The sequence below is a fragment of the Athene noctua genome, chromosome 2, assembly GCF_965140245.1.
Source record: "Athene noctua chromosome 2, bAthNoc1.hap1.1, whole genome shotgun sequence".
Taxonomy (NCBI): Eukaryota; Metazoa; Chordata; class Aves; order Strigiformes; family Strigidae; genus Athene; species Athene noctua.
Window position 1 is genome coordinate 61,599,571 of NC_134038.1, and position 26,558 is coordinate 61,626,128.

Below are 26,558 nucleotides of genomic sequence, written 5' to 3' on the forward strand. Positions count from 1 at the left end.
TGTAACATAAACATGAGACTTTACAGACGGATGTTGGAATTTAAGAGCAAACTTTATGCTTTAAACAACTTAGCCTTCTACTGATATAACAAGATTTTTAGGGGTTTTTGTTTGGTTGGTTGGTTGATATTTTAAGATAGCCAAGCAGAAAATACAAGGGGGTATAACTGACTAGTCTCTACAGACTGTCTACATCAACATTTTCTCAACACTGGGATGGAAAAGCAGTTTCTGAGATGTTACTTTTCCTCTGGTCTGAATGAGTAATAGCAAATAAATAATGAAAAGTAATTCAACATTTACTAGCAGAGTCATATCATCATGAGGTAGGCTCTACAGTACAGTAGGATAGTGCTACCCTTTCAAGAATAATATAAGAATATATTTCCTGGACAGCTTCTGGAATGTAGACAGCAAAATAAAGCCCCCTCTAAAAATGCTTGAGTCTTATCATGAAACAAAGAAAATCCAAAGGTGAGGGGGGTTTGTTTTTTGATTTGTTTGTTTGGGTTTTTTTCCTCAGGTATGCAATTTATAAGGTAAATTTTGCCTACTATGAATTTCCACAGTTTGTGAAAGAAGGCAAGGGAATCTGTGATTGTAGTTCTAGACAAGTACTCTCCTCTTACTAAACATTTAAAATATATATTGATTCAATTTAAACTTGTCTTGAAAGAAGAAAGCTTTTGCCTGGTTTCTCTAGACTCAAAAATTTTTGAGAGCACTATGATTATTTAATGACACTTCCTTTGCTAGCAATTCCTAGTCAAGTAATAGGTATGTCTGTTTATGATATACTCAAAGAATATTACATAAAATATATTTTAATAGCTATTTCTTGTTGATGCAGCACATTTCTAAAACATCAACCGCATTATTAAGATTGTCATTATTATAGCAGTTAACTCTGAGTTTATTCATATAACCTCATACTTTCATCATATCATATATACATATATATTAATATAATTTGAGGGAATCTAAATTATTGTCTGTCTTTGTCTTTTATAGGAGTGAAATTAGATGATGAATCAAACCATGAATTTAGGCTCCATTCAGAAACTAATGGAAGAGACACAGGTTTTTGGGACTCAACCGAGACAACCTTATAAATTAGTTGGAGATTGCCAACGAGGTAACCATCTGTGTAATTCAAATCTACCATCTCAAAGTTTCTACCCATATTCATCTCATTATCCATACAAGCATACGAATTACAGCAGTGATTGGGAAATTTTTGAAGCAGTAAAAATTCAGGAACTGGAAGAAGTCAAAGCCAGAGCTGCCCAAATGGAGAAGACCATGCGCTGGTGGTCAGATTGTACCGCTAACTGGAGGGAGAAATGGAGCAAAGTTAGAGGAGAAAGAAATAAAGCCCAAGAGGAAGCAAGACAATTGAGAATCAAATTAGATGGTGTTGTAAAAGAACTGAGTATGCTTAAAAAAATAAATCGGGATTTGGTAAATGAGAAGGAACACTTAGAAAAGGTAACTGCTTGGAAAACAAAATGCAGTTGCTCAGAAATATCTTATACTAAAAAAGACCTAAACCAGTTAAAATTTCTGGAACGAGAACCTGTGAAAGAATTGAGCAAAACCAACAAGATTACTGAGGCTGAAGATGCAGTGAAGGTAAAGAATGGGGAAATTTTTCAGTTCATCAAGGAGTGGGAGATTAATGATGGGTATTTAGAAATGGGATTTTTCAAAGATTTTGAATAAATTTTTACCTGACCCATTAATTGGCAAACCTACTTTTTTCACCTAATATTCCTAATATAGAGAAATACATAAAACAATGCATACCCTTCAACTATGTCTAAACATTTATGTAACAGAGGTTATATCCAGTAACTTAGAGTGTTGCTTTGACTCTCTTAGAAAGAGTTTGAAGGTAACAGATTACCTCTGTTTTCTGAATTCTCCATGGTTTGTGTATTTTTTTTTTTAACCTTCAAGAAAGAAATGTAGTTTCTAGGCTTCTAAAATAAGATAATTTAATTCTCCCTCAATGCAACTTCTAAAATGTGAGAGGAAGTAACTCAAAATCTTCTGCATATTTATGCAAGATTTTTTATTTCGTAAGGAGAGCAATCAAGTTGTTATGCAGAATTAATCAAGTATGGACATGGTTTAATACAGCTTCTTGTTCTATATAAAGGAAACAGTTATATTAATCCAAATGGAACTAATTTTTCATGTTTTACCAGTTTTAATTCTGTGCTTTTACATGCATTATGTAGTCTTATAGACAGCACCATGTAAAAACTATATTTATTTGTCTGATAGATAGCAGTCATTGTAGATGTAGGAAAACTTTTTTGCCTACACTGTAGGATGTAGAAAATTTTTTACTTCAGTTCAATGGAAATTGTCAGGATCTTAGGCCTGAATGTACTATGTTCAGAATTTTCACACTAATGAAAAATATCACACTAATGTACATAAATTACAGGATATTCCTGTGAGTTCTGAAAAAAAGCCACCATAGTGTTAATATTGAGAATAAATTTGGCCAAAAAATGCATGCCTTTCATATTTCTGGCCAGAAAAATGGGTCATAGGAAGGAAATGATGCAAAATATATTTTAATTGTTTCTCTTTCTCCTTAGCATAAAATAATGAGCTACCTGAAAGCTGAAACTGTATATGTGAATGGAAAACAGTCTTATCTTTTCAGCAGCTTCTAGTATTTTCTGATGTAGATTTCAGGCATTCTTCTAAAACTGAAAAGAACAGAATGGTATGAAATTGAACTGCTTGTAATCTACTAAAATTATATTAATTTTTAAACACTTTGTCAGAAGTGATAAAACTTAAATAAATTTCTAAAGGAAACTATTATTTATAAGAGATCTTCAGGCTTCCCAGTAAATATGTTTTTTTTTTAATTATTTTTTTTTATAATTGTTAGTAGTTTTGCTTATGTTTTTAATGTAAATCTTGTATCTTGAAAATAGATATTATAGTGGTTTAGTTTCTGAATGGGGTCTAAACTGGTATATTATGCAGGTAACTTTGTTCCTTATATAAAACTTGTATAAGTCCATCACCTGCTTCAACATGATTTACATTAAAAGTTTAAGAGTTCTTAATGTTGATTTTCTCAATATATTATTTGTGTTCAGAAATTGCAATGCTGGTTTTGTTGGTTCCGTGATTCTCTCTTCACCATAGCTATAGCCAACTGAAGATGACTGGAATCTATTTCTTTAGTAAAGATAGATTAGAAATATTTTGGATATGAAGCTTGTCATAACAGAAGACGTGATGATCACAAAATGACAGTGATCTAACTACAATGACTTTTTTTGCACATTCTATCCATATATAGTGCAACTGTATAAGTTACCTGTTCCCTTTTTTCTGCTACGTGCCTTGAATATCTAGAAGAGCCTTGGTAGGCCAGGCAGAAGTTATGTTAGACTTTTTCCTTTTTTTTTTTTTTTTTTTTTTTTTCAGATATCATATTTTTGTTTTCTCAGGATGCAGAGGTAATCAAAGACCAAAGCAATCACAATAAAAAATTCACTCCAAAGTCTCCTGATTCCTTTCCCCATGGAGTTCCTAGCATCTATTTGGAGGAACCTAAAAAAGGTTTGGACAGTACAGCTCAGACAACAGGGAATGATTCAATGGATGTTTCAATCTTCCATTTGCGTTTAGCTGAGATGCAGAAAATCTTACAGAAGGAAAGAGAGTAAGTACAAAGTATATTCTACCTGCATAAATCTCTATTAATAATAAAGATTTTAAAAACACTTTCTAAACTAGATATGGTCATATTTGCATTTATAGCTCATATATTCTCATTTATAAGCTTTATTAATTACTATTTGTAAGGCTTTAATAAGATTTTAGAGAGAAAATTCAACATAGTGTGTTTATAGTTTTCCTTGGCTTGTATGTTAAGAATGTACAGTTAATTAAAAAATTATACTAGAAATTTGATATCAATGCAGTGAAATCTAATATATGTTATGCTCAGTTATTGGAGTGCTTTGTGCATAATAACAAATTTTAGTATATTCTACCAGCAGACTTTGAAAGAGTCCAACTGCAGAATGACTAAGTTTGTTTTTGAATTAAAAGCACATGAATACAGCTGCAAAATGCAGTTCATCTTAATCTCTTCACTTGTAATAAGGTCTATGTGAAAAGCTGATAACAGAGAATAACACACTTAATGTATGCTTATTGTATCATACCAAATTTATAAATACTAAATGCATTTTGGTGGCCTAAAAGAACTCATATGTTGTAGTAGGAGACATCAGGCAGTATGTGACTGTAGCTTCAAAGTCAGCTGAAGTTAGTTAGAAAATTAAGAGGAAGAAAATTCCCCCTCTATTGCAAATATGTTCAGCGGTTTCAGTTCAGAGAGTCTGTAATATCATAGTAAGCTATGATGAATTTATTTCCTGTCAGTTTTTTTTCACAATTCTCCTGTAGATAGTACAAGTCTGAGTAAAAAAAAAAAAAAAAAAAAAAAAAAAATCCTTTAAATTCCTAAATAGTATTTACTGTGTTTTTTGAATTAGCTGTAGAAAACATGCACTAATTATTTATTTGAATGACAGCAGATGACCATCTATCTCATTAAAAAAGATTTAGGTTTTTTTTTTTGGAAGTAAAAACCCCAGAATGCTTAAATTTTCCAGCCAACTTGTAACTGTACTTCAGAGAGACAGACATTGCCATTTATGCTTAGATATACACCAACTGTGGTATATGGTAATGAATTTACTGGTACATAGTAAGAACTGGGGCACGTCTACACCATGCAACATATGGCAATGCCGACCTCAGGCAACATATGCTCACAGAGCAGTGATTTCCACATAACAATGGGCATTGGTATAACATTCTCTAGGTCACTTTGGGTAACCTGTGTACAAAGATGTTCTGTAATCAGAATATATGCAACTTAATAGTATGAAGCAATTATTTTTGGCAATGTACACAATAAATAGTTAGGAGTAATGTTACTAGGATAAGTATAAACATAGTCACCAGTCTCTTGAGACAGCCTACGAGTCCTTGTGGGCAATCTGTCATGTGCCAGTTTGGAAAGAGTTGGTCTCCACTGCTTAGTGGAATCAGTTGATTTTGCTGAGTTTCCATCTTCAGATTTCCAGTTCTTCCTGTTAGGTTTTCTATGTGTTCATTTCAGTATTTTTACTCCTAGATCCTAGAGCTCCTGATAATGAATCTCACCCTGGTTTGCATTTTTGCTTTTCTTATCTTGCATGGCTCTAGTTTAAATGCTTTCTCACAGCTTAACAATTGTCTCAGTAAGCTTGAGCCAAGGACACACAGCTGTGCTGCATCAAAAGCAAGCTTGGATCACAGACAGCTTGAACCCCAAGGCCAAAGGTTGCCTTGGCAGCCAGTATGATCTTACTCATACAGCACAGGCCGCCTCAGTAGAGTTTTCTGGTTTACTTACAGTACTCCCGAACTGTGGCTGTCTTCTTTCCAGGGTCATGTTAGCTCATGCATATCCAGTGTTTGGACTTGCCCTTAGTTACCTGAATATTCTCTCCATAAGGTGTTTTCATTCTTCACCCTGAGAGGACCTATGCTCCTTGCATACTGTTTAGAGCCATCCTCAGTAATGTCAATATATCCTTAAGCCACCAACCAGGCTTTGCAAAATTTAAAAAGAAAGGAGCTCTAAAAAAAACCCCAAACCCACCAAAACCAAAAAAGAGCTCAGTTTATGTTTTAACTTTCAAAGAACAATGTGAAATCACACACCAACATTCTCAACTAGGCGCTAAGGCTCATATCAAATACACGTTTGAGGTACCATTGAAATTCATGGGAAATAAAGTTATTCTGGGTCTTCCAGGAAGAAATTCTTTACAGTGAGGGTGGTGTGGCACAGGAACAGGTTGCTCAGAGAAGCTGTGGCTGCCCCCTCCCTGGCAGTGTTCAAGGCCAGGTTGGACGGGGCTTTGAGCAACCTGGTCTAGTGGAAGGTGTCCCTGCACATGGCAGGGGGTTGGAACTAGAAGATCTTTAAGGTCCCTTCCAACCCAAACCATTCTATGATTTCGTAGAAATGTTAGACATATAACTTGAAAAGTTTTATTTGTAATTAAGAATTTTTTATTTCACTTGTAATTATGTTCCAAATTCTATTTTGTTACAAAACTGCAAAATAATGCATATGCATTACATAAATATAAAATTAAATTATGAAGGAATTTCATAAAATGAAATTATGAGAAATTCATTATTTTCTTCAGAACTTGGCTAATAGTGTTTCCTGTGAACACAGAAATGAATTTTTAATTTGTCCCAAAGACAAGAACATCTGTAGTGCCTCTCCTGCTTCATATTTCTTTCATTATTTCCTGAACAACTGAAAATATTTTAATTGGTTAGAAGAGGGCTAAAAGTAAATACAAAAATTCATTTTTTCAGTAACACTGTATCTTTCTCCAAGGAAGCATCATTCGTTCTCTGCAAATTGTGTTCTAAATAATTTTCCTGAATGTAGTAATGGTCTCAAATAACCTTCCAGACACAAATGTTTAATGAGGGTCTAGTATCTCTCAGCTAGATAATCCATTTTCCTAAATTCTTTTAGATTTTCTTTCAAGAGCAAGTATTTCTTAAAACATTAAATATACATATTTTAATATCTTTTTAACATCTAAAGTAGATAATCTTTGGTTTCAGTACTGTCTACATCCTGTATATATTCCCCCATATGTGTATGTTCAAACTAATCCTTTGTCTGTACCCAAATAAAAGTGATACAGTATCTTTTCTCTGAGAATCATCACTAACTTGCCACGTATTAGTTGACCTGTATCAATACCTGAAGTTCATTTCCAAATTTTCTTTATCCCAAAATTTCATTTCATTTAAAATTTTAATTCAATACTACTGGTTTTCTTTGTTCTCTTTAGCTGTTAATTTTGGTAAATATCTTGGAATAACTTTAGGATGATAATATAGGTTTTTAATAAAAAACAGATATACAGTTGGCAAAGCAAAATACAGCTCAAGCTGTGGAAAGGAAACTTAAAGTAAGTCGTTGTCAACTTCAAAAAGTAATGCTGACTTTTTTTTTTTTTTCAGAATGAATGTATTTCTGGAAAAAGAAATGGAAAAAATAGAAAATGAATTATTTATTTGGAAATGGAAATATGAAGAACTGAGACAAACCAAGCTGGAAAGCCTGAAACGGGTATGTTAGAAGTATGTAGCTGTCACATGGGGTAAGAAACAAAATTGAGACCTTTGATTTGCTGTGTACTAAGAGTAAAATGATGAATGTGATAAATCAACCATTTATCAACTATTTATCCCCATAGCATGGCAGGGACAGACCTGCCAAGGGTGTGTGTAGAAGCCCAGCCTCGGCACAGCCACCATGCACTGCGATGATGGCACTATTGCTGGGGAGCAGCAAGGGTGGCTCCATAGTCTTGCAGGAAGGGACCAGCCAGAGGAGGCAGATGCTCGTGCCCTGTGCCCATGTGTGATGAGGGTGGTGGTCTTGATGTACAGTGTGCCATGGTCATGAATATGGTATAGAAGTACAATATTGTTGGAGCAATTAAGATACTGTGCCAAGTTCATGCAATTGGAGTACTGTGGAGGACTTCAGGAAAGACTGGCAAGGAAGGGCTGAGGGAATGGAAGTTGTACTTTTATAAAGGAGATCTGACTTTAAAGAAGCAATTTAAGAACATTGCTGGGCTATGTAGAAATGGTGTTAGGAATGAAGTGTCCATTTCAGTCCAAGTTCATGAGTAGAAAAATAATAAATATTTGTGTTGCAGCTTTAAGGATATAAATTTCAGAACAATAGATTGAGGATGTCTTAGATCCAACAAAACTCAAAATGTGTATCTATATAAATATAGATAGAGATTTTCAAATTTCCTATAAATTTAACATCTCAGATTTGGAAAAATCCAGGAAAAATAATTAGATTTCTTTTTACATTTGGGAAAATATTGCAAGCAGTCTTTTAAATTCCCAGTTCTAGTTACGAGGTGGTACATACATAAATGGAATTTCTTTCCTAAATAAACATCCACAGCAACAAATCAACATCTATCTGTCATATCTGAGTTCCTTCAGATTTTAATTCTTTATTTTCTGCTTGCTCATTAAGTAAGATTTTAGCTTGTCATACTTCTGCACAACAGAGGAAGTCTAGATTTAGTCAATTGTTTTGCTTAAGAAATGTAGTCTTTATGTTTTACAGTACTTTAGAGCACTGGGAACAGAAAAAACAGGAAACAATAACTCGCTGACAATTGGTTGGAGATCGACAGATTCAAATTTCTATATATATCTGCATGCATATACACATATATATATATATGTGTTACTGCATTTCTCTTGGAAAAATGCTGAATCGCTTTAATTGCAGGTATTATTTTGAGCATTCTGTTTGTCTTCTCAGATTTATAAGATATATACATCTAGCAATGAACCTGACTGATGTGTATGAAGTTACTTACATTTGTGGGAGGTTTTTGTAAATGAAAATTCTTCCTTTATTGAAAAAAACTAATCTTGTGTTGGTGATGTGTGTGTGAATGTCACTTACTATATATTACTGTTGAGAACTGGATGCTGGAACACCATACAAGGTTTTTGACAGTGAAAAATTTGAAAATAAAGGAAAGTGCAAACATGTATTAGGCTAAGCATGGAATCTGATTCATAGGCACGCCTGCAATATTAAATCACAAAGGAATTTCTAGATTAATAACAGATTAATCGTTGCCTCTGGATTATTTTATTGTTCTCCACTGAGAGTTTTTGGCTTCAGCCATGCATAACTTAATCTGCTATTTCCTTTGGGACTGCGGAACAGAAATGCTTGGTTTTCAAGTGGCAGTGTCACAGCAAATTAAACCATTTTTATGAATGGTTAGCTCTGCTAGCCTTTTGGAAGTCTGAGAGATTTTGTGTAATGTTAGAAGCTTCATAGCTGCAAAGACTTGAGTAATAGTGCTCCCAGTAACTGATTACTTTCTGTTAAAAGATGAATATTCACTAACCTTGGAACAAACGAAACATGGAAATCCTTGGTGATCCTGATAGTCAGATTTTTTAAAAAATATGCATTCTGCATAAATTTGGAAATTGTAAATAAGTTTTCAATTAATTAACTAAAAAAAATAGTAAAGTGACAATTTATATTTGTAGTAACTATGAGCATTACATGTAGCTTTGTGTGACACTAGAATTGAACTTGTCCTGTTTGGGGTCATAAATTAGGCTGTTTTAGCAGGTACAACAGGTAGTCGCATTTAGTGTTGAAATCAATCCCTTCTTTTTCTGTAAGAATAATTCCGCTCTTCCATCAAATAGTAAAATAAGAAGCTAAGATTAGCACTAGGCAGCTTATTGTTCAAATCTTGACTGATGTTTGACACCACTGTGTTTCTTTATTTCAAAGCAGTCAAATACCATCTGCTTTTACTGCACGTGGTTTTGCCTGTTTCTCCAAGGACACTCAGAAGTTGTCATTCATTTAGCTTGCTCTGGCCTTTCTTTAATTTCAATTATTCTTTCAGTATAACAGTTAAAACCAAGTCCTAATTGACTATTCCTCTTAAAGATTACTTCGTCACTACAGATTAGGGCATAAATTTTTACCTTGCTTGGATGACTAGGTAGTGAAAATTGTGTCTTGGCTTTCTTTAGGGAGCTAGTGAATTAAGATTTTATGTCAACCAAATATTTTTCCAGGGAGAAAGGAAGAATGGAAGTGGAGTTTCCCTTCCTTACACTTTGTGTTTATTGCAGGAAAAAAATGTATTGTACTATCTGGAGCCTTTTTTACATATTATTGTGAATTTTTGGTCTAACAATGCTATCAGTGTCAGAGATTGATAGATACATTTGGGGCGTTTGAAGAGACCTATTTATGAGCTTGTTACGTAATATTCAGTCTGTAAGATCACATCTTAAACTAAGATTTATACATCTACATATCTTAGCTGTCAAAACCATTTTGTACTATCTGGTTAATAAGCTTCAGTTCTACTTCTAGAAGAGTTTGCAGCTCTTAGTGGGATACTAAATCAATTAATATTTCCTATGCCTTGATTTTCACATATATCACAAATAACCTATTAACAATTGTAAAAAACTTTGTTATTCTTAAAAAGGGGAAAGCAATTGCTCTGTTAAAATTACGCTTGCTTTATTGTTGTGTTTGCATGAGAATCCACCTAAGGGCAAAGATCAAGTCTGTAAAACCACTGAATAAACAAAGGGCCTTGATATCGGATATATTTGTATATTTGTATATTTGATATTGCTAATCAAATGTCCCTGGAAATGGGCTCTCCAATTTTGTCAGATATAGCTTAGTTTACAAATCAATTAACTAAACTTACAGTCTGAAAGACACAAAAAATGTATCTGAGTGTGTTTAGTTAGGTCTTCAGAGTCTTTGTAAAACAGAACAAATCTTTGGTGTGTTGCCCTGATATTTGTAGATGCAGAATTATAGATAGCAAGACTGCTTTATGTTTTAAGTTTTATGTTTTAAAATGCTCATTTAATATTATAAAATGCACAATAAAACATTCTTGTTAGCACTCTTTGCGAGTCTTCCTCAACATTTTATATCTGTCTTTATAATTTCTGAAGGACATGCTTTTCTGGTGGTTGAAAAGTTAAATAGATGGAATATTTACCAAGCAATTTTGCATTATACAGAAAACAGTGGAAAAAAATGTATATACTGCTGTTTTCCACCGGAGTGCACTGCAGACTTACAAATGCTACTATAGACAGTGACTTCTGTGTTTAAAATTATTTTCTGCTAGCTGAGGTACAGAATGTTCCCTTACTCGTTGTCTAGTGTGTTGGTAATTAATGAGGGAAATTCCTATCCCAGTTTGTGGGATATGAGGCAAAAATTACACTAATTGGTACTTAAAGCCTATTGGAATGTCAGTATCAAAAGAAGCATCCTTAGGTGAAAAGGAACACAGGCTAAATTAGTATTGTGTATCGTAGGCAGAGACATTTCTGTTCTTCCTCTTTTTCTCACAGAGTTGAAGATCAGTCGCCAGCACTGCTGATTTTGCACTAGAGCCAAAGACATCTTTTAAAACAAATATTTTCTGTTCTCTCTCTCAGTAAATAGATGTTTTACACTGTATATTATGGCAGTCTGTGTATTGTTACTTAGGTGCATTACTTCCTTTTAGAGAAAAACTTGTTGTTTCCCAGATGGAGGAAACTCCACTGAGGTGAGTGAGATGTTAAGACGAAATAAGTCTTTTACTCACTGTAGACATTTAAATGCTGTTTAAAATGTAACAGCCTTTTTAGAGACTCAGGTTCTTAACAGCTAATTCTTGTTAAAGATTCTGTATTATTTCCACCTTTTCCAGAAATATTTATTTTGAAATTACCTTATAGTGTGAAGATGCTGCAGAGCTACTTACCTATCATTGCTATTTTCATTCACTTAGTATATACATGAATTTATCATTGCTATTTTCATTCACTTAGTATATACATGAATTTGAAATAGTGATATTCTGATAATCTTACAGGACGTTTAGATATATGTAGTAAAACCATCTATTCTGTCCCATAATCTTTGCCTGTCGCCAAAAATGCCTTCTGATTATCTCCCGAATCCTGCAGAAAACACAATAATTATCAGATACAAAACAGTGGCCTTGATGGCTACAAATGCTACTGTGAATTGTTCTCTTTAATTCTCACCTAAGAGGCACAGAAATATTGCATACTATGCAAAGTTATCATAGGAATAAAATTATGTTCCAAAAATTAATTTTGCGGTGATTTTATATACTGCAGAATAGCCAGTAGTCTGTTTTGATGTGCTAAAGGAGTCTGTATAAAGTTTGACATCAGAATCGTCAAGGCTGAGTTTTAAAATATTGTTAGACAATTTTCTGAAAACAATGTCTGAATTATTTGACTACTCAATGACTTTATAAAGTGGAAACTTAGTGCAGTTAATTTTCCTGTCATAAAAACTCATTAGTTTTAGACTTAGATGTGGAATTTGGAGTGTCCCTTACTGTGCTCAATCCTTCATTTGTTTGAGAGGCTAGTGTGATTTTTCAGACAGTGAAATGGGATTATGATGTTATCACACATTTGATTCATGGTTTCCTAATGTACTTTAAAAAATTCTTTAGATGTACACATTTCTTTTTCCTGCCTTTACCTGTAGCTTACAGGTAGTTTGAGACTAAGGAAAGAATTCTGACGCATTGCTTAAGCAAGAATTCTTATAGAGCTTTAACTACTCTTTCCACTGTTTTCCTAAATCATTTACCAGTTCATATTTAGTGTTATGCTTAGAAAATATGTACATTATGTGAATGTTTTTACTGTCCAACATAATATATAATTTGTAGTGGTGCATAACATCAAGGTTCTGTTTGCTTGCCTATTTTCCTACAAATGTTTCATTGATGTTTCTTCCCCGTACTGGCTTCTAACAAGATATTTAAACTGTATTGGGTTATATTTGCCAATATTTCCTGGGTCTTCATGGCATGTTTGGCAATGAAAATACAAACCAAGACAAGGATAATTTTTTTTTTTTTTTTTTTTTTTTGTAAGGACAGTCTTTGAAAGGAAAGCTGTGTAAAGACAATGGTCTATATCATATTTATTTGAAGCCTAAGCAACACAACACTTTAAATTTTCTTTGGACAAAGGCAGCTTCTGCATTTCTTGAATCCTGTTGAACTTTCAGTTCAGAAGAGGAAATAACCCCTATATACTGTTTTAATCTGTCCCTTTTAGTATAGGCTATTGTTTAAGGAGAAAGCTCACTGTACCAGAACATGGCAACTTTTGGAATCTGGCGTACAGGGGAAATTACCTGCACTTTAAGTAACATTGGTATAATAGTCTTGTGGTATAATAGTATATATATACATATATATCAAGCAGCTTTGATGCAATCTTGATTTTCCTGAAAATGTAATATTATGTTGTACTGGGTCTGGCTGAGTTGGAATGTTTTCCCCTATAGCATCCCTCACGGTGCTGTGGTTTATGCTGGGAGCTGGCAGGGTGTTGATGGCACCCTGGTGTTGTGGCTGCTGCTGAGCAGTGCTTACACAGCACCAAGGTTCTTTCTGATATTTCCCCCAGTGGGACGGGGTGGGCAAGGTCTTGGGAGGGGACACAGCCGGGACAGCTGACCCAAACTGACCAGAGGGATATTCCAGACCGTATGACGTCTGCTCAGTGTAAAGCTGGGAGAAAGGAGGAAGGGGGTGGGGTCACCCTTGGTCCTCCGAGGCAACCACTACGCGTATGGGAGCCCTGCTCCTCAGAAGGGCCGACATTGCCTCTTCATGGGAAGGAGAGAATAAATCTGTTTTCTTTTTGCTTCCATGCATGGACTTTTGCTTCATCTTGCTTATATTAAAACTTCTTTTGTTTTAACCACAAGGGTTGTTTTTTTTTCCCTATCTTATTTTTTCCCCTCTTTGCCCTGTTGAGATAAAAGGGGGAGGTGGGGGGGAAGTGATAGAGCAACTTGATGGGTACCTGGCATTTAGCCAAGGTCAAACCACCACAGTCTTTGAGGCAAGCCAACAGCAGTTTTATATTAAGTGTGCAATAGCTATAGCAATTATTAAGTGACAAGCTCTTGTTCTGGTCATAGGTTTGTTGATTTTGCTGCTTATCTTTATTTTACTAAGCTCAGGAACATGCTGGAAGAAACAGGGAACATCATGGGTAGTTTTATTTTGCAGGCTCTCGAGGTACTTATTCACGCTTATGTTAGCTCTTTGATACTGTTCATTAATACTGTTTGCCTATTTTGGGTTCTGTGGAGCTCAGTATGTTTTCAGTGTAAGAGAAGGCAAATTCTGGGTGAGCTAATATCAAAATGTGCCTTGAGGTGGCCTGTCCCTAGGTGGCAGGGGGAGAGAAAGGATTCAGGCAGGTTCCTAGATGGTTATCACCTCCCATAGCTGAGATCTTAACCCTGAACAGGCAAGCAACACCACAAAATTGACACACCACCTGATAGAAGGTGCCTTGCCTATTCCAGTGAAAATTAGTAACTTCTAGCACTGTACTGGAGCCTAGCCTATGGTTATCAAGCTGCAGTTCAGCACTCTCAAAGGACTGTGGTTGACATGGGAACTCAAACAGTAACAATAACAACAGAGATTGCCCCAGTAGTAAAAAAGAAACAGTGGACAAGGAGAACAACAGGCCCATACCCTTGATTAATAAGGGAGAAGAAAGAAGAGGAAGAAACTGGTCTTTCAGCAAAGGTATCGGAAGAGGGAATAACAGAACTGAAACAGGAGGCAGAATCTACCCAGTCCCTGACGTCATCAGAACTGCAAGATCTGCGGAAAGACTATTGCCGCCAGCCGGGTGAGCAGATTGCTGCCTGGCTGCGCTGATGTTGGGATAATGGGGCTGATGCTCAACAACTGGAAGGTAAGGAAGCCCAACAGCTGGGTTCCCTTGCTAAAAATTGAGGAATTGAAAAGGGAATTGGAAAAGAATCGGGAATTTGCAGTCTGTGGAGACGGCACCTTTCAAGTGTTAAAGCAAGGTACCCTTTCAAGGAAGATCTTATGGACAACTTCCCAGGGAAGTGGACTACTGCGGATGAAGGAGTCCAGTGCCTGAGAGAATTAGCAGTGCTGGAAGTCATCTATGGTGATCCAGATAATGATGAAGCCACTAAAAATCCAGAGGATGTCCTGGGCACACAGGCCATGTGGAGGAAGGTGATTAAAGGTGCACCATCCTCATATTCTGCTGGCTTGGCTGCGATGTACTACCCAGAAATGGATGTGGGAGAAGGACTAAGACGTACACCAACTGTGGAGGAAGTCTCTTCCTGACTTCAGAACTTTGAAGAGAGTCTTGCTCCAGAAGACAAGCACCCTGGATGTCAGGAGCACGTGCCCAAGAAATCAGTTGGCTTCCACCCCAGTGAGAGGGAAAAGGAAACCCAGGCGCATGACACGTGGTGAACTTTGGTTCTTCCCGCGTGACCAGGGGGAGGACATTAGGAAGTGAGATGGTCAACCCACCTTTAAGTTGGAAACCTGTGTACATGAATTGTGAGGAAAGAGCCCTGCCAAAAGGGGGTACTTCAAAGACCCAAAAGGATACTGATGGGCTTTTGGTGTGGCCAGTGTGAACACAGAGAAGGTCAAACAGTTGTCTAATCTTCCTGGCCTCTCAGAAGATCTTTTTGTTGTGGAATTGTTGCAAGCTGAAGAACAACAGGTGGTAATTGCTACAAGGACCGTGCACCGACGGCAGTATCACACAAACCAAGACTCTCTGGCTCCCATCCAAGAACTGATTCATCAACTGAAGAGCCAAGGTGTCATCAGTAAGACACATTCCCCTTTTAATAGCCCAATATGGCCGGTGTGAAAGTCTGACAGAGGGTGGAGGTTAACAGTAGATTATCGTGACCTGAATGAAGTGACGCCACCACTGAGTGCTGCTGTACCAGATATGTTAGAGCTCCAATATGAACTGGAGTCAAAGGTAGCCAAGTGGTATGCCACAGTCGACATTGCCAATTCATTCTTTTCAATTCCTTTGGCAGAAGACTGCAGGCCACAGTTTGCTTTCACGTGGGGGGGTGTCAATTATACCCAGAATCGACTGCCCCAGGGGTGGAAGCACAGCCCCACTATTTGTCATGGACTAATTAAAACTGCACTGGAAAAGGATGATGCCCCTGAACATCTACAATACATCAATGACATCATTGTGTGGGGCAACGAGGCAGCAGAAGTGTTCAAGAAAGGGCAAAGAGTAATTGAGATTCTTCTGAGAGCTGGGTTTGCCATAAAGAAAAGCGAGGTCAAGGGACCAGCACAAGACATTCAGTTCTTGGGAATAAAATGGCAAGATGGACGCTGTCAAATGCCTGTGGATGTTGTCAACAAGATAGCAACTATGTCTCCACCAACCAACAATAAGGAAACACAAGCTTTCTTAGGACTTGTTGGATTTTGGAAGATGCATATTCCAGATTACAGTCAGCTTGTGAGCCCTCTCTATCAAGTGACCCGAAAGAAGAACCATTTTGAGTGGGTTCTTGAGCAACAACAAGACTTTGACCACATCAAACAGGAGATAGCTCGGGCGGTAGCTCTTGGGCCTGTTCGGACAGGACCAGCTGTGCAGAATGTACATTACACATCAACTGGGGAGCACGGACTCACATGGAGCCTCTGGTAGAAGATACCAGGTGAAACTTGAAGTTGACCATTAGGATTTTGGAGCTGGGGGTATCGAGGATCAGAAGCCCACTATACTCCGACTGAAAGAAGATACTGACAGCATATGAGGGGATTCGAGCTGCTTTAGAAGTTGTTGGTACAGAAGCACAGCTCCTCTTGGCACCATGATTGCCTGTATTACATTGGATGTTCAAAGGAAACATCCCTTCCACACACCATGCAACCAGTGCTACCTGGAGTAAATGGGTCGCGTTAATCACACAATGAGCTTGACTTGAAAACCCCAAATGTCCAGGGACCCTGGAAGAGATCACGGACTGGACAGAAGATAGAGATTTTGGAGGACTGTCAGAGGAGGTGGCTCATGCCCAAGAGGCACAGCCATATAATGAGTTACCAGAAGATGAAAGGTGTTATGCTCTGTTTACTGACGGATCCTTTCATGTGGTAGAAAACCATCGAAAGTGGAAAGCTGCTGGGTGGAGTCCCACAAGACAAGTCTTTGAGGCCACTGAAGGAGAGGGCGAGTCAAGTCAGTTTGCAGAAGTAAAAGCGATCCATCTGGACTTTCAAATTTTTATTAAGTATGTTGGTATGGATTGTTTTGCCTACAGGAAAGTAATGATTACAAATTCCAGTATGGTTTCACACTATTTAGTATTCTAATAATCTAAGATGTGTTTATTTTTAGAGATCTACAATTACAACAAACATCCTATTCCCAGCACCACTTAACTATTAATCTGAAAAGTCAACAATCTTTATCTGTAAGGTAAGTGATCTTGCATAGTTCCTATCTCAAATGTAGAGTGCTTTAATTTTTTGCTGTTGACTTTGATCTATTGTTGGTACGATTCATTAGCAGTTACACTGAAAACTGTACTGTAAACTAAGGTAATTTTATGTGGTATTTTCTTTTCCTGTCTATCAATTAACATTCTCTTTACATCTTTAATATTGTTAATTTAATAATTTCTAGTGAGTTGGATTGAACAGTGTTCTGATCTGCAGCATGTCATACTGATACAGTCTAGGAAATTCTTGAGACTGATGACAGTTTGAACTTGCTTTGAGTGTTTCCAATCATGCTGACCACTATTGATTTACTGTTTTCTTACAGTTCCTTATTTATTTGTACATTTGGCTCAACTCAGCAATAGAAAGTTAGGATGGAAGGTCGGCTTAGAAATCAGTTGGAAAAAGAGATGTGTTGACCTTCTGTTTGGCAAAGAAAACTTAAAAAAAAAAAGAAAAAAAAAAAAAAAGAGGTTACCTATTGCACTGTTTACTCTTTTCCAGATGATTTTCTGCATGTCTTCATTCATCTTTTTGTGACAGATCCCTGTATTTTTTGAGTTACCATCTTCTTTTTACAGTCCTTATTAGAATGGCTCATGGTCTATTCTAGTCCCTGAAGTAGTTACTAATAATAACTAGTAGCATTACTAAACACACAGCAATAGATAACTACTTAAAGCAAAGTCAGGCAGGCTGTTATAGTCTGGATGACAGTTATGTTTATATGCTGTTTATCTATAAAAATCCCAATTTTTAAAATTATCTTTGGTAAATTATAGATAAATTATCACTGTCCTGAGAGTTAAGCCTGAAAATTTAGTTAGTCATCCTTTCCCATAGAATTGAAGCTTATTTTTACTTCCAGCACAGTCTGTATATGTATTTCTACTCATAAACATACAAACTGAAAAATCTGTTATTTATCTTGATGTTGAAAAAAATTTACATTAATCAGTCTCAGCTATCTAAAGGGATAATCTGTGTTCCTTATTTTGTGAAGAAGTTTGTTGTATTAGGTTTGTGGAGGAAAAAAAAAAACAAAACCACACACACCCCCAGTCCCCTGCCCCTGATAAGAGCACTAGTGACAGAAGTAAATTAATTCAAGATCATAGAAACTCTTAAAATGGGCAACTTCAGTATTGCAACAATACTTAGATGAAAAGGGAAATAAGCAATGTTTAATAAAAGGTTTTAATTGTCTTCTTAAAAAAAAAAGTTTCTCAGCAGAGGTCTATTATACCCTCTTTTGAAATATAAACCAAAATGTCTAGCATTGAACCTTTAAGCAGACTGAGGAACTAATGAGCAATCTTTTTTTTTCTCATAAAGCTAAAATGTCACTGAGGCAAATTAAGGGATGAAAGCTTATGTTTAGTTTCAGATCTTTTTGGTTAAGAATGCTCCAAACCAGCTGCCCTTTGAGTTTTCAAATTAAATTAGGAGAAATAATTACTATAATCCCTATGCCTAAAACAGTCTTTGCCATTTACTTAGTTTTTTTTAACACAATTTGTTTAATCTATTACCACTGTCACTCCTGCTGTGTTCTGTCGCAATTCAATCAACTGCAAGAAAATCATGCTACTGTTTGTAAAGCAAACAAACAATATCTTTTTGGTGTGAATGTCGAGAGTCCCAGTTTTCCCTTGCTTGTTCGTGAAACATAAAGATTTGATTTTGGTGGTGTTTCTTAAGCCAGGGGGTTTGGACCAAATGACTTCTGGAGGTCCCTTCCAGCCTCAACCATTCTGTGATTCTAGGATGCTATTTGCAGAATGAAAAGGAACAGATGGGGAATTGCCATTGATAAAATATCCTCCACTTTTTCTTCAAGTAATAAAACCTTTCAGTACATCTACTGTTGTCCATAATATAGTATAGCTGTAAGGTCAACTGATGTGTCTGCATAAAATTATATAAGTATATATGGGCTTAGTATATATAAAAAAAGAAAATATGAGTATTTTCTTTTAACCAATAGCGTAAATTTTAAAGGAACAATGACTTGATGGACCATTTATTAGTAGTAATTACAATTAAATTTTTTCAGTAAGTAAATAGGTCTCACTTATCATATCCATTTTATGGGGGAAGAGATGAAAATTCCAGGATATTTCCTAGTATCTTGATAAATGGGATATTTGTAACTGAGACATATGATTAAACCAGCTTAAAAAAAGTAAAACGTTATGGCAAATTTGTCAAAATGTAGGAGGAACAGAACTCAGACATCCTGTAGAGATTTCTTCTTCTTAATTTAGAAATTGAGATTTTCATATTTCTTGTGGGGGCATTCATTCTATCTAAGATGCAGCAAACAGCAAGCAGCAAACCTCCCTCTGACAAGTCCCATCAGCAGACAGATTTCCCCGTTCCCTGCAATAGGGAGTCTCCTATTGCTATTATTCACCACTACTTTCTAGGATCCTGAGTGGCTCAGGCTCACTCACTGGAGAGTCTTCTCATCAACTGTGGGGGCAGTGAACCTGTTCTGAAAGTGCAGGTCATCAGGTGGGGCATAAACCTTCTTCCTAGTGTGAGAAGTCACAAGCCTCCTGCCTTCATCATTATGGGAGTTTCCACTTTCCAGCTTTGTAGGCATAAGCTCTTTCTGTCCCTTCCCTACATTTGACAGTTCATGTTATTGAACCTGCAGGGTCTCAGAGAAGATCTAGTCCATGTGTTTCTCATCCTCTCTGATGCTGTGCAGTCTGGTGGCCTCTTCTCACAGGTCTTTCACAAGGGAGCACAGTCCCTTGACAGCTACACACGTCATGTGTCCAGCAAGAGACTCAGGGCACTCACTGCAGCCTGACACTTGCAGAGATCCATCCTCCTCCTGAAGCTCTGTCTGGGTCCAAGATTCTGATAGTTAAGGGCCAGTTACTTCAGTGGCTTCTTACGTGGCAGCAACAGGTACCCACAAGCACCTCAAAGGGTTCCTATGAGTTCCCAAATATTGGATCACTGAGACAATACCCAGAAACTCAAGATGAGACTTAAATGAGAACACTTCCAACTTCAACCTTGAGAATATACTCACTGTGATTATTTCATCTAGGCTACTTAGAAATTCAGTCAATATCAGTATTGATGACAAAATTCAGGAATGGTTCTTACCCAAATATTTTCTTTTGAAATACGCAAATATATGGCCCGCTACCTTTTCGACTGCAAATAGGCATACAATACGAAAGCTTCCCAGCCAGGAATGGTCATAAAATACTGAAATATTGAATAGCAAATATGAGACAAAACTGCATTGAGAGTTAAGACTGAGATTAGGCTGATATATTTTTTATTTTGCGAGGTAGATAAAGATGGCCATGTTTAGTTTTTATTATTTTTGTTACTTTCACTAATTGAATTTGCATATAGAAGATGCGTTAGTGCTCGTAATAATCAAGTGTACTGTTTTTTTATATATATGTGACCAAGGAATCAATTTTTTCTCTGCTTCTCTCAGCTGAAACACACTTTACTGATAAGAAAAATGACAGGTGTTTGTGTGGATTGGCAATGTATGAGGTTTTCATCTTGAACTACACATTGTTGAGTTCTGTTCTGAATAAAGTACATGGTTAATTTTTCCTGTGCATTAGTAACTTAGTTGATCAGGGCATGTGGACATGTTTGATATATTGTCTGAATATAAAAATGAATAAAGCATTTATGTATTTGTTTTCTTTAGACCATGAATTGAAGCCCCTCAGTTTCCAAGACAGCCTACAAATGGTTTACCATTTGGCTTTTATGTCAATGGAACTGTTTTCTTATGTAAGAAGACTTCATTCTTCAGTATTTTTGTCTGGAAAACTTTAATGTTATGTAGCTATTAGAACATATGTCATCATCCCTTTCCCCCTTGATACTTTCACTAAAATAAGAGACAAGAAATGTGTGATTTTTCCACATAGTGTGAATATTAATTTCAGTATTTCAAGAATATATTTCTTCTACCAGATTGTTATTATAGATATATGAGAAAGCAAACAAAACAAAAACATTGAATCAGAGTCTTTGTTTGGTGGTCTTTTTTGTTTTAATTTAATTTATGACTGATATCTCGATATACTTGGTCTTCTGGAAAGCTGATTTTCATATTAGTTTAGGGTTAAGTACACAGGTGCTTTGTATAAATTCTTTGTTAGTCTGTGGCTTCTGATTATGTACACTATTGAATTGGCAGCAGCACTTCATAAAGCTTATTTATTTCAGAGAAAAAGTATATTATTGTTGCATTTGAACTGTTTTGCATAGAGTTTATTGCTATAGTGATCACCAGCTAGTAGAGAAATACTAAAGATATACAATCAGAATGACAAGGGCTCTGAATCCTTTTGGAAGAATTAGTTAATTTATTTGTTTACTTATTGCTAAAAAGGAGTAATATATTTCAGGATACTATATTTCAGACTCTTATGAGTAGGTGGTATAGAATTAAGGACCACAGCTTTATGGGATTGTTGTGTCTTGAAGAGATTGTAGATGCTTTTCAGTGGATCTAGTTTTGTTAAGGATCATTTGGTTTAGCTGCAAAATGAAATATACTGATAGCAAGCTTCTTAATAATTAATTGTAGTGATGTAAATGCTGCATTGTATTGCCTATGTAAGATGTATTTTCAGTTTCTGATAGGACAGTCTTTCAGTCAATATGGTTACCACTAAGTGTTGGGCACTGGCAAATACATTGTATACCTTTTTCTTTGGTCTGAAGATAGTACAAGTGCAGACTTCTTTCTCCTGAAGGTGTAACCAAGGCAGATTTTTTATCTTTCAGTTTCATTTGGTGGACAAAGATTTCAGAAGGAAACCAACTACTTCCCTTCAGTTTTAAATCCTAACTCTAATTACTTGCTAGATCATAGCTTACCTGATAGATTTACTGTTCTTCTCCATCAACAGTAAAATCTATTTTGGGGGCCAGTGGGGATACAGAATTTTTTATTTATTTAATATTATACTAAATCTGAGATAGTAGAGCTCTAAGGGGAATCATGTAATTATGTAAATATGAAAGTAGACATTATGTGGGAGAAGAGGCAGCTTAAAATAGCACAAGAAGTATCAGAAAAAAATAATCATATTCTCATCTTTTAAAAATATTTTCTGTCAAGCCTACAAAATGTCTACATGACAGGATTGTCCTTACATCTTATGGCTATCAGATATTTTATTTATAACATGTGATTGTATATCTTTATTCTAACAGTTCTTTCTAGTTCCAACTCATTTCGTAGATATCTTTATGTTATTCATGTATGAAAAAGTGAAATGAGTAAGTAGTACTATACAGCTTGGAACATACTGACAGTTTGGATATTCCACTAGTCTCAATCTTCTTATGATTTGTGATTAAAGTGAAGAAGGCTACTACACAGGAAGAAGCTTTCAGTATTTGTTTAGTCATCGTCCTTATTTTTCCACTTGAAAAATGTTAATATCTCTTTTGTTTAAGATAAAACATAAAAATATTTCATAATTTTACAGTAAAATGAGTGCATGATGTGTTGGTATTCTCTTTACTGATCTCAACAGTTTAGATAGGTAAAAGTAGTTACTCTGAATTTTTAAAGTATTTTCAGGTAATTTGTGCAAGTAGAATTTTGGACAGGCATTATGGATAATATTCTCTGATACTCATTGACAGAAAATATTTTCTCTTTGAATGCATAGTGGATTCTCCTGAACAGCAGGTGGCTGATGTTAAACATTTTTTCATGTGAATTCACTGTTTTAAATGGGGCTTCACCAGAACATTATGATCCATGGAGATGCTACATTTTAGACATCAGTGCAGCAAACAGCATCTGAAATGTCAGAACTATCATGTCCTGATATACATGTAAATGTGGACTGTTAAAGTTGCATTAAATATTATTTAAGATGGACACTACTCCTCTTCTGTCAGTGAAGAATTTAACATTTATTTTAATGTAATACATCGTCCATATCAACTTGAACTGAAAAGAAACTGAGAAAAGCAGTGCCAGAAACAACATGGAAAGAAAGATCTGTGAGATCAAGGGTAATTTTTGTCATGTTGTTCCCATCATTTTCCTTTTCTCAGATTTATCTATGCATCTCTGAACATATTATTTGTCATTGTTATAAAGTTTCAGCCTTTAAGATTTTTATGTATCTATGGACAACTTATATTCCTGCATAAATCACTTGTAGTAAATTAGTCATACACATAAGAGAGTTTTATCTGTGTGCAGATGGGGAAGAGAAAAATAAATGCTAGTAAATCAGCAACTTTTCTTTTAATGTCAACATAGTGCAATGATATCAGCTTGCAGCAGACTTAAACATTTCAGTAGTACCAGAAGGAAGAAATATTTGATTACTAAACATGGTGGTGCTCAGCTACATGCATTGTTATGAATATAAGCATTCATTAAAAAGTTCAATTTGTTGCAGGGCTTGGTGTCTCAAGATATTGTCAGGCACAATAACATTTATCATGCTTTCAGTATAGTTTCTGATGGACTAAATGGTATTCTTGGCAGACCTGCTCACAATAAGAGAAAAAGCAGAGTAAATTTATTTTTTCCTATATTGAATATTGAAGTACTTGTCAAATAAAAAGGTAGAAAACATTTGTCTTCCCTTTCCTGTGGAAGGAGTGCTATGGATTATGGTAGTCTTTGATTACTTCTTTTAGATGAAAAAGGAAAAGAATTCTAGAAACAGTCACATACACTGTAAATAATCATTGCAAAACTGCCTAGTGTCACACATAGTAAGTAATAGTTTTGCTTGTCAGCGCACCACGCCTGTGGACAGCAGTGCTGGGCTTGGAAGCAGGCAAGCTGATGAGTTTCTTTTCAGACCTTAGGAGCTTTTGCAGTTGTCACCAAGCTCTTAGAGACTTCTAGCGGGAGAAATCTCAAACCAAACCATAAACACCACCACCACCAGCCCCCAACCAAAATAAAGGGTATATTGCAGGTAAGGAAGATTCTTCAAAGTGTTTCCTATCCACTTGTACATGGATGCCTTGCTTATGTGAAGACTGTCTTCCTCTTACACCTTTCCCAAAGGGAGATATGCAGTGGAATGTAACCACTGACATCTTCCAAGTTCTGTAGACACTTCTGCCCTAAAACCAAAAGGGATTTCAGAGAATCAGATTCAGAAATCTAACTGTTCTCTTCTGTTTGTATATAGTATCTCTTTGGAGATGCTTCTGTCTGGATCAGATTTTTCCTTATCTTTCTGCATGGACTTTATTTTTTTTTTCTCCCAGTTGTGCCAAGACTATCTTTAACAGTTTGATACCATTCCTTTTAGACCATTGATAAAAGAGCTTCAGACCCAGTATTATGTTATGAATTGTAACAAAGTTTCACAGTGCACTCTCGATGAAAAAACCTGATGCTTACACTTGATAGTAACGCCTCAGAACTTGTTTTTTAACTCATTTGATCCAACCTACCCTAGATGCCATATTTAAGAAAACTGCACTTTTGCCATTCCTTCTAGCAGCTGCAACACATTAAATACTTTATAAATTGATGACATCACATAAATAAACAAAACTACCACTGTGAAATGGCAGATTCTCTGTCCTTGCATTTCTTGTTAACAGGCAATAACTTGGAAGGTGATTGGTAAAACTGCACAACACTTGAGGTCTTGGCTCCGGCTTTGAAAAGGTCATTGGATATTACTTTTTTTGAGAGAGAGTATTCCTGTCTGAGTTACAGAAAAGAAACATTTACTTCAGAAACAAAGAGCTTTCTTGTTCTGAGTTTTGTAAGTAACTGCAGGGAAAAGATCTGTAAGAGTCAAACTCACTAGTTTATTTATAAAGCTTTATAGTTATTTCAATAGGTTTTCTTTTTTAGAATGATCCTTAATTCATAATCAACCTGTGGCTTATTAAACTTTCAGTTCAATGTGTCTCTTTAAGTTTGTAGAATAATTTGTATTGTAGATGAGTGGAAATGACCTTCATGCATGATACAGTGAGGATATCAAGAATCTTAAAATTGTGTCTTCATTCATCCTGCTTTAAACCAAAAAAAAAAGCCCCGTGCAGTCATTTAAAGCACAAAAAAGCATATTGATTTTAAATTTTCATTTTTTATCTGTGCAAGCTGAAACAGATATTTTACAGGTATGTGAGTGATGCTGCCAAAGGTTTCATTAGTTTAAACAGGAATTCTTGCTTCTCTGGGTCACAAGTCTGTAGGCTATATTTTGTTTGCCTGTAGATTATTAGTATGAAGACAGATAGCATTAGATGTTAATGTTTTGATGTGGTTGAGTAAAGTTCAGATTCTAAATAAATGAAACTCTTGTTTTCGGTTAGTTCTGCTGTGGAAAAAGCCTTGCATGTAATGTGAATTACCTTGTATGGACAACTTTTATTTAAGATGTTTGGGGAATCTTTCTCAGAAAATGCTCTTGTTAAAAGGTAACAGATTTGTAAAAGGAAAGCCTTTTGCAGAGAGAATTTCTGGTTGCATTGGCATTTTTTATTTCTGATAGCATTGTCAGTATCATTGTCAAAACTACAGCTTTTTACCATAATGCTTGTGTTCTGTCCTTCTCTATTTCAAATGCTGCCTTTAGAAATCTGGAGATCATAACTCTCTAAGTACACTTTCCTACCTTTTCGCAAGCTTTATGGGGACCTAACAAAACTTTGTGCTAAAACCAGACAAAATCTTGTCCTTTCTTGTCTCCCTTGCTCCTGAACGGTGTGTGGAAATTTTTCTGTTTTCCATCTGAAAACATATTAACTGATACATGTCGTCTTCATTGTAATTTTTGCTGTCATTACTCCCACTGAAAATGAGTAGACAGGTTAACTGTTGTTCTCCATCCTACTCCATCTTTCCTTGACTAAAGGGAAGGAAAAAGAATCTTGTTTCAATAAAACTTTTTGAGCCTCAGCTATTGTTATGTTGCCTTAAACTGAACTAGAGCATTAAGATTTTCCTGCTAATGAACTGTACCAGGAGGAGTTCCTCTTTCTGCGTCTGTTTTTCTCAGGGCTCTGTCTTTCATGTTAGTCATAAAATGGTGTAAGTTACCTCTAAAAAGTAATTATCCAGTTTCAAAAGGTCACTACACCATACTTCATTTCCACCATTCACCTTTAGCAATTATGCACTTCAGTGGTAGTACCTTGACCTCACTCTATTCTTCCACCATTATTCTGGTCTTCCTATTGAAAAGTAAAAGTCAGTGTAAGTTTGTGGAGACATTTTATGGAGTGAAAATATTCACATTTGAAAGGAAAATTAAATATCCCAAGGTTTTTTTAACATGTTGCAAATTGTTTATTAAGCTTTTAATTCCTTTATAAATCAGAATCTGTATTTTCACCTGAAAGCATCTAAAATATTTAGTAGACTTTAACTTTAGATTAACTTAAAGGGTATATAAGTTTCATGTAATGAAGGGTAGAAAATTTTTCTTTTTTAAATGCCAGAATCCCTTTAAAAGAACAGAGGAACATGTCTATATACATATATGTATATATTTTATGTATGCATATATA

The 26,558-nt window shown here is 35.7% G+C and overlaps 1 protein-coding gene across 1 annotated transcript in view; it reads left to right on the forward strand.

Moving 5' to 3' along the window:
* CCDC102B (coiled-coil domain containing 102B) overlaps nt 1-26,558 on the forward strand; it is a 179,900-nt gene that overhangs the window by 21,628 nt on the left and 131,714 nt on the right. Inside the window, 3 exon segments of the mRNA XM_074897770.1 lie at nt 1,012-1,632; nt 3,486-3,700; nt 7,096-7,204. Of these exon segments, the coding sequence (XP_074753871.1) occupies nt 1,024-1,632; nt 3,486-3,700; nt 7,096-7,204 (933 nt within the window). The 5' untranslated portion in view covers nt 1,012-1,023.